General features: G+C 27.8%; 1 protein-coding gene across 1 annotated transcript in view; it reads left to right on the top strand.

Annotated features, from left to right (window-relative positions):
- The first annotated feature begins 3,838 nt into the window (after window positions 1-3,838).
- The window catches only part of LOC129958729 (uncharacterized), a 34,899-nt gene continuing 28,437 nt past the window's right edge, over window positions 3,839-10,300 (top strand). Inside the window, exon 1 of the mRNA XM_056071383.1 lies at window positions 3,839-3,983. Within this exon, the coding sequence (XP_055927358.1) occupies window positions 3,934-3,983 (50 nt within the window). The 5' untranslated portion in view covers window positions 3,839-3,933. The remainder of the gene's footprint in view (window positions 3,984-10,300) is intronic.

The raw sequence follows: 10,300 nt of genomic DNA, 5'->3' as shown, positions 1-10,300 counted from the left end.
CCGTAAGACGTACAAATACAACGATTAAGTAGATAAAAGAAAATTATAAACATTTTATAAAATTTACTTTTCATATGTTTTACAATAAAATTTTGTCTGGACTAATAAAGAAATGGTTTTTAAAGATTATTTATAAAAACATCACGTAGAATTTCTTTAGAAAAAATGCGAATGGTTAAGATGCTTTTTTACAGTTTATGTGTGAAGTTTCAGAGGAAATAACCTTATCACTATATTTTTCATGACTAAAATATGATTACTTTACTAATAATACATGTGTCAATTTTGAAGCTTTTGCATGAAATTCAGGCAGTGAAATTTTTACTCAAAAATATCTGAATGCGAAAGAACATTTTTATATAAATTTTTATGATGATTGAAGAAATTGACGAACATATATTTGTGCTTTACACTACTTCCAAACAAAAAATAACGCAATTTTATCTAATTGCTTGTATCACAGAATTATTTTAGAATTTAATTATATGTTGATAATCAAAATATTGAAGCGTTTTGTCAATTATTAAGAAAAAGGAAAAAAAGTTAGAATTTATATTTTAGGTTATATAATGTTGATGCTGATTATGCCAAAATATATCATTATATTTAAAGTCAGATAAATTTTGATAGTAAAATCCATATTTTTTCTCGGTATTTAATAAATTTCATACTGACAACGAAAGTCTTAGGAGAAAAGCTGTCACCAAGAAAGAGTGGTAAAACCTCTAATCGTATATATTTTTTTTTTAATTTGAAAATTTCAAAAGTTTGATATCGTATTTTTGCACGCAAATTTGCTTCGGAGATTATCTCTACTTCATCTCTGTCAGTTCCTTAACAAATATTTTGCCCCTTACAAAGTACTGTGCTTCACAAATTCCACTGCTAGGCATTTTTAAAAAATTAATAATATTGTACAACAGTGTTAATGAAAGTGCACAACACAAGGTTGTATAAAAATTATTTATAAATTCATGATAATTTATTCATTGAAACCGATACTATAAACTGTCAAATTAGTTAATACCATGGGACCTTTTAAAATGAAAAAAATTATTCAAATGCATTTTTTAATGTAAATGCGTATTAAAAAATTATGATGTTTCTGAAAAAAGCATGAAAATATTTTTTTCGTTATAACTGTTTTCTCCCATTATATTATTATACAACTAATTTTTCAACATTTATCTTAAACATTCAATTACAGCTCATTTTAAATACATTTTATTCTACAAAAAGTTATTTTTAACAGACACTTTGCACAAACAAGACCTATTTTTCTTCACTTTGTTGTTTAGTTCATATAAAAATTATTTTAGAATTTAATTACTACTTCAGTATAGCGCATATTATCTCTATCATGTATTGTAATAAAATGATACCAGACTATTTTATAAGGATTAGATGATATTGATCGATATATTTTATACTTTTCTTAGAGATACCAATTTATCGTAATTAAGAATCTGAAAAATATTTTCCCCTAGTTATAACGAAAAACATTGAGAAAGAGAAGTAATTACTTACTGTCTTGCAATAACTCATAATACATTAGTACATTGAAATAATTACCTGTTATTTAAAATACATCTAGAGAATGAACTCTAGATGTATATCTATAGTTTCTTGTAAAGTCTGTTTCACATTAATATTTAAACCAATTAAAAATCAAATTATCTATTCCTTTAATTTACACCCTTCAATAATATATTGTAAACAAGAAGATAACGTATAATTAAAAAAAACTAAAAGACATGGTTTTGAAAATAATCCACAGATATTTTCGTTTACAAAAAGTTTATATATAATTTTATTTACTGCAAAATTACATTTGATCTATTCATGCTCTTATAGCTTATTAATGCTAAGAACAAAGTTAATAGATCTTAATAGACTTGAGTATGTCATAAACGAATAAAATCCATATCTTCTCATCAGATAAAAACTAATATCTTTTTTTAAATAAAAATTCTATGAAGACATTACTTTATTTCTGACATTAGTAAAACTATACAGCAAGAATATTGATGGTTAGTGATCTTTTGATACGCATAACTAAACTATTTGTTTTAATATTCAAAAATAACTTACTGGAATTTCTTTTTATCTTCGATTCTATATTTCGCAAGGTTATATCATATCTATATTGACAAAGATAAATTTAGCGAATCTATAAATGTTAAGGTTGGGAAAAGAATGTAATTTTGAAGAAAAATACGATTCTATACACCATTGGCTTAACAATGCGTTTATCATGTATATTAGGAACCAAAATATCTACTTCTGTTTCTCCAAAATTACTTTTTTGTTAAGCAGAAGAAGTCCGATCTTATCTTACGTCACTATTTTATGAAGAAGAATGAATACTATTCATCTCATCATGAATAACATTAATTTCAACATTTGTATAAAGAAATAATATCAATAAATTTTTATAGAGAATATTCAATACTTTAAGATTAATTTGTCTCTTTTAAGTACAAGCAATATTTTATTGATAAGAGTATTTTGGTTTTTAAGTTTAGAAATTGCTACTAAAAAGCATTTAGGAAGAAATTTAAGCATTTATGTGACAACATTAAATCAATACAAATGTTAGTAGTTTAATTTTATAAGCTCTTCAGTATGCCTGCGACGTTCAGATTTCAGCCAAAGCTTTTATTCGATTAAATTTTGTCAACAACTTCATTTCTATTTAAATCACAAGAGAAGAGATTTTATTCATTTTCATCCATTTCATTTAATGTATAGCACAATATAGTCACATTTTACTTCTGTATGAAAGAATTCAAATATTCACACATTTTAATGTTCCATAATTTTTTTTTGAGAAGAATATTAAGAATTTTAATTATATATTTCTCTGTGACAAAGTTATTTAAAATTGTAGAACTGTTTTAAATACTGAATATATTCTAAATGAATTTCATTATAAATTGTACTAAAAGTACTTTGGTTGCTTTAAAAATAGAATATTTTAAGGAATATAGTATGAATTGAATGACATTTCATTATATTGAATAAATGTAGATATACTTTATTACATTGAGTAGAACTTCACAATCATGCTTAGCAATTTCCAATAGATAAATATAGGCTACTTATATTGTTTTTGTAGCATATAAATCTTTCATTTGTATTTTCGATAAAAAAAATTTTAATGTAGTTCTAGTAGTGTTAATCTTCTGAGTAAACCAACCCAAGTTTTAGCAAAGTTGACAGTGAAATTTTATGTCGAAGAGGCATAAAGTTGAAAGCAGTTTCCTTAAAATAACTTTTATTGATTATAAGGTATAAAGTCAATGTTCTCATTACTGGAGCAATCAAAATAATACGATAATTGTTAAAAATCAAAATTCAAATTAACATTACCAGACCTTGGTCAAAAGATTCGAACCATTCATCCTTTCGGTCTGATCTGACATTTAAACGAACTGAAAGAAACTATCTCAAAATGGTGAAGCAACAAACCAGTTCCACACAGTTAACTTCCCTGCCGCCTCGACCGAAGAGATTAAACCACTTCTCATATTCTATCTAAAAAATTATTTACACGAGGAGAGTTTAAATAGTAGCCAAATTTGCATTGCAGTTGCTGCCAACTACAAATCACGAAACTTTCAAAAAAAGGTCGGGTTCGAATCGGATTGTTTACTTGAAATCATGGCGCGGAATTGGAAAAACAAAATGACACCATAAAAATTCGGATCCGAAATAAATTTCTGTATTTCTGTATGGAAAAATAAATGCTCATTATTCATAGATAATTAATTATTTTCCTACTCAATAATTTTAAATTCTCTACCTTTTTTACAGAATATGAAGCTACCGAAGCTGAAGAACAGGAAATTCTGTTATTTAAACAAACGGGAGTCTTCTTGGATGTTTGAAATAGAATATAAAAGCTTTTAACGAGCTAATTGTCCGTTTCACATGTCAGTCGCTGTTGGAGAACAGTATGTGAAACCCTTCAGGGTTCCCGGGTAAGTAAATCAGATTTTTAAAAATGTTTTATAAAAATTTTTGGAATTTCAAGAAATAAATATTCTCATCCAAAACAAAGTGTATTACAAAGTAAATCTTTTCTATCCCTTATTTAATTTCAAAATGACTTTTAAATAAATCTGAAAGCAATGAGGTCGTCAGATGATAGTGATCGTAATGTTTTAAAATTTAAGGAAAAAATATTTAGTAATATTTAAAAAAAAAAGAATTTGTTTTAATTTTTATTATGCTTTTCGGATTTCGGAAATTGTATCTTTAAATACAAATTATTGTAAAAACGTATTCATTAAATACTTTTAAAAACTGAAGCATTGCAATTTCATTTTTAAATTGCTTATGGAAACATTCTTTATTTTAAAATTGTTTCTGGAATTCAACAAATAATTACTCTTTTCTGAAATATAAAGCTATGGTGCAGGGTTTATGCCCTGTAACTTTTGTATACATTTCAAGAGGAATTTCGGTTCAAAGCGAATCGAAAACAAAGAGAAATGACACATTCTATTTTTAAAGTAAAGGGAAAAACACTTTTTTAATAATGTCTACAAAGAAGTTTGTTTCAATTTTCATGATTTTTTATCACCTTATGAAAATTTAGATATTAGCTATAAAAAGTTGTTAATTGTTTTTTCATTGCTATTGTCGACATTTTAATTTACATTCTGAGGAATTCACCAAGCATAACCGAAACGGGAAAAAGGATACACATTTATAATATCTGCCATTTGAAATCATTTCTCTACAAATACTATCATCCGAATTTTTATATTGCTTGCAATTAAATATAAAATTTTTCTACTATGCAAATATACAAGGCTGAAAGCGAATCAGTATCATTAATACACTTTTATGGTATTAAATTTTTTTATGAATCATGGAAAAGGGTTGATATGCTTGCGATTACTAAAAATAAGTGAGTCACTCTTGGAGCAATTATCTTAAAAGCAGTCATTAATTACATTATCCATATATGGGTCAAGTATAACGAAAAAAAACCCATCGTTCTGTCAAGGAATAAACGATTTAGCAATTAATTAATTACAGTTTTAAAGAAAATTATGAAAAGATGAACGGATTTAGATGTTTCGCTATAATGAACATATTAAATGAAACGGTGGATGTTACATTGAAGCAAATATTCTTGATAAATTCAAGCTTTGTTTATTGAAAGATTGATTGTTGATTCAACAATTGTTGATCAACAATGATTGAGTGAATCATTGTTGAATCAACGGTTATTGACTCTAAAGCTTTTCATCAGATTTCAAACCATTAAATATTGTTTTTAGAATTGAAGGAAAAGTCCCACGATAACAGATTAAATTCGGAGTAGTTATAATATTAAACAGAATAAATTATCAATTTAACCTACGGGTAAAAGCAAAGTAAATGCGAATTCACAAGTATTGATTATCTCTCTGTTTTTAAGTCTAAAATATGTTCTATTCTATTTATTTTATTAACAACTTATTACGTTAATGCTTCTTTAATATTAGATCGTATTAAACAAAATTTTATTTGGAGAAAACAGCGGGATTTATGTCGAAATGAAAACGGCACTAATTCTACACGTTCCCATTTCTTCGCGGAAAGTGATGAAAAATGATCAATCTGGCTCATTTCTCTCTTCGGCTTTATTTTGATTCTCTTTGTTACCTACTTTATGTTAGGCTCATTTCCTATCTTTATGTTGGTAGCAGTGTATGATTAACCTGTCATATGAGTAGAATTTATATAGAGAAAGTATTGAAAAAGTAGGTTTTGGAGCAACTTTATCCTGGAGTTCGTGGGGAAAGTGGGAAATACAGTCAAAAATGGATTCAACATTTCATTGTGACAGAAATAATAGATATCTTAAATGAATGTAAATTTTCTTGATTTTCTTTTTCTTTGTTTGTTTCTGTTGCCACTTTTCATTCCCGTTTACTTAAACAAAATCTTGCTTAATTTAATTAGATTAGATTAACCCCTTAGGTATATTTGACAATTGAGATTCATCATGCACTTGCTTTGTCTAAATTGCGGATGACGTGTCTAATTCGCCAAACAAAGTAGGACAAAATTAAATATGAACATTATTTTTTATACCAAAATTGAACAATTTTACACTTGTTATCTATTGTAAAAGCATGTTTCTTTACAATTCTAATAAATATGTATATCACATCGTTCAAATAAATGAATTCTCACGCAAAATGTGTTGCCTTTATATACCATTAAAACCAAATACAAGAAACACATTTCAAACGCAAAAATGTTTATTTTCAAATAAATCTGTACCCAAAGGAATTTCCCGCTTGAAACAATAATATGGATATTCTGGGATGGAGCTCCTGATTTTTAATCGAGGTCAGATGGCGATAACATCTGAGCTGGTACACACTTTCCAAAGTTTCCGCACTACATAAGCGGAAAGACATTTGATCCCAACAGATTTAGAAAACAACAAACCTTCTTACACGGTGACTCTGCGATGGAATCAGGTTCAAATCTGGAGGCCTCCGTCCCCACCTCACCCACATCAGCCCATTCAGTGTCAGGTAGGGAGATGACAAAGTCTGATCCGATTTCCACTTAAAACTGATCTAACGCATGATCATTAGATCTCTCAAAGTCGAACTTCCCTTCATAGGGTGTGGAAATTCGAAGAAGTGTATCCTGAATAAAGTGTAATCTTCAGCATATGACTATTGATCAAAATTTCGAGATCTGTCCCGAAATATCATCCCCTAAGGTGATTTTACAATGGAGCGTTAATCTTATTAATCAGTTAATTTCAAAAACTGGAACGAGTTTGTTATTTACTGTGTTGTGACTTATGGCTCTTTACAAGCCCGCTGACAGTTATCTGTCAACAATTTAAGCCGAGTGAACGTCTCTTGTTTTTACAGTAGCGTCAACTAAGGCCAAGAGTACGTCTTAGCTACTTCATGCGTCACATTCGCTTGCACAACCCCTTTTTAGAGGGGGATACATTCACACACCTCTCAGATAGAACAATCATGACCGAACCGGGACTCGAACCCAGAACGCCCAGATCACGGGGAAAACGCACTACCTCTATGTCAGGACGCCAAAGAGGATTTTTAAAAAAACATATCGTAATTTCTCTTTTCCTCCTATACAGTTATTTTATCCAGTAAATCCAGTTATTCTTCTAATACTTTCATGCTAATGCGGTGTTAAAATCCGAATTGTGACATAACATCCAAGTGCATATATTTCTTGTTAATACTGCTTAAAAGATATGAGGTCTGGTTGAAACACCCACCCTATGACAGATATAACAAAACATTACTTATAAAAGATATCACAGAATGTTATGCTTACGCTCAAATCGAATCCATTTTCTTTATTCTACATATGTCATGTATATTGCATGGCGATATACAATATGTATATAGTCACGCAGTCGTAGTGTAATAAAAAAACTGCAATGACAATGGCTTTAAATTTTCGTCATCGCTATTTCGAAACGACGATATCTCTACTAATAATAAAGGAGAATGTGCCTGCGTGGATTATCTACTAGGCCTTCTGGGAGATAATCCGTTAGACTTAAAGCTACCTAATTTGGTCCTACCTAATTTGAGCCAAACATAGTGCTTTGGAGAATGGAAATATCCCCCATGCCCGACTTTTTTGAAATTTAAATAGAATTTTAATTAATTAAAAATGAAGTGAAAGTTTGATAGTTTGGCGTTTGGCCACTTTAATTGCCAAAATATATTATAATACAAAAGTGAGTATTACACCATCTTAAAATTCAAAAAATTAATTTTTTTCAATAATACCTATTAAATTGCTATGAAGCTGTTTTTACCTATTTTTAATAAGTTTTTAGAATGTTTTAAAACTTCACAAAAATATATTTCACTTTTGAACAGAAACTCAGATCGTTCTTATTGTTGCTGCAAATATTTCATCTTGTATTTTTCCTCCTTTGTTCAGGATGAAGGAGTGAAGATGTGACTTATTCTTCCATAATGAATAGGTTTCTGTAAAAGTTTATTTAAAGTATCTTTTTAATAAACTTATTTAATGTGTGTTTATTTAAAGCATAATCTTTATTTAAGTAAAAGTTTATTTAATGTATGCTGTTAATAAACTTTCTGAAATTTTGTTATATCTAAAGTAACGTATAACTTCAATAGTAAGCTAAGGTGAAAAAATTTTAAGTGCGTCCATTTTTAAATAGATTTAGCAAAGATGTGTTTGTATTAGTTGAAGTTTAATCCCTTCAATTCAGATTTAAATTTAAGTTTTAAATGAAATTATACAATATTACAGAGATACTCTCACAATAAACAGAAAGTGTAAGGTTTCTAAAACAGCGCGTGTTATATGCCTACCAAAGTTTTATGTTTAAAAACAGATTGCTGATGAAGCCATTAAGAAAAATTCATAAAATATTTAATCGAAAATTTTAGCAACTCTAAATCCTGGCGAACCAGTTGGTCGCCAAAGGCTGCTAGCTGTTAATAAAAGTCTTAAATTTAATTTTAAAAGTATACCTTTTGAAGGAAACTTTTCATTTAATTATTCATTTTTAAACAAACTCAAAATAAACACCATAATGTCTAAAATAACTATCACTTTTCTAAAATATTTAGTTTTTTTTTTCATGTGTGTTTTTCTCTTTTATCATCCATAAATAAAACCCTCCAATAGAAATCATTACTGCGTTCACTTCTTCAACTGGCAATTCAGAGTTTAAGTGCAAAAAGTCAACCGAAAATATAAAAATAAGATCTTTTGTAAATACTGAATTCATATAAAAGGAATACCGTGATATTTTATTATACATTTTGTTATTTATACTATGCGAAATGTCAATCTTTTCATGAAAAGCAATAAAAATAACACTTTTCCTCTTTCTTGACTTTGTTATTCAATACCATCTCAACACTGGTTTGCGTGACGATGTCTTGTTATATCATGTGACACTGACACTTAGTAACAGCAATCGGAGACCGAACGCGAAAAAAGGGAGAATGAAAAATTGTTTTCTTTAAATAACTTTTACCTTCTTGTTATGAGAAGCCCCAAAAGCGATCGAAGGACTTTCAATCACGTAAATTGATAATCACCTCACGATCACGTTGAATCATGACAGAATACAAAATAACTCACTATACCTGCTGTTATTGTCATTTGATATTTATCAAATATTTGCTTTTCCTTTAAGCTTGATGTTGAATATACATGCGAAAAGTGTCCCTTTTTCTCATGGAAATGTTATGTCTATTGAATACTTACAATGTATTTTTTGAGAGATTTGTGGCAATAAATTTTTTTTCAAAATATCTACGAATGTTTTTGAAATTATTGTATATATTTTTTTATGTTTAGATTGTATTTGGTATGATTATCCTTTATTGAATATTAAAAAAAAATGAAATGCTCAAAAAATTATTATTGGTTAAACATTTTTCTGTTTTCAGTGCATTCATTAGCATTAAAGAATGCCATTCGTATTAGTTTTAAATTGTAAAATTATTCAATTTTTAAATTGTGTTGCATTTGTTACAAACAGCGCATCTACTTTAATTATAACCTATAGCTAATTTATAAACTTCTAGAGATAGTCATGCATTTTCAGTTCAAATTGCCTTAGATGACGTAAAAAGTAAATGCATTGTTGAAAGTCCAAATTTCTTTAGTCTCCAGTCCTAGTAATCATCTTTAGTAAAATGTTTTGAAATAATATTTTAAATAAATAGAATTCTATTCTTCAGCGATCCAAACTTATCTATGAAGCTTTGAATCCCCTAAAATAATTGTTGATTGTTAATTGAATAAACCGTTGATTGATTTAAAATAATGAAAATTAAAACTTATTTTTTAAAGCTTATTTATTATCAGCAGAGTCGAACTTTTTTGTTTAAAACTTTAAGGTGCTAAAAGATAATTCACTAAATATGTCTAATAAGGCTGAAGAACTGTATAAAAATTTAGATAAATGCTTTGCTGAAATAAATTATGAACTCAATTATGAAATATAATTTTTTGGCATTTAGAACAATTTTCAAATTGGATATAATTTTATAGGATATAGGTTATGATATATTGGATTTCAAATCTATTTCTAACGGTTTATAAATTAGCTTCTACGCCATTATTAAAGTAGATACACTGCATAGGACGAACAAATTTTTTTGTTTTAGTTCACATTACCAGTATCTAACATCTTTCCAATAGAAGTTTACATATAAAATTCTTTTTTACATAAATATAATCTATTTCCGAAAAGATTATAATTATTTTTTATTATAAATTTTTCCTTTAAGTACAT

This window comes from Argiope bruennichi, chromosome X1 (genome assembly GCF_947563725.1).
Source record: "Argiope bruennichi chromosome X1, qqArgBrue1.1, whole genome shotgun sequence".
Taxonomy (NCBI): domain Eukaryota; kingdom Metazoa; phylum Arthropoda; class Arachnida; order Araneae; family Araneidae; genus Argiope; species Argiope bruennichi.
The sequence above is the reverse complement of the archived record's forward strand: the minus strand, read 5'-3'. Positions and strand labels throughout refer to the sequence as shown.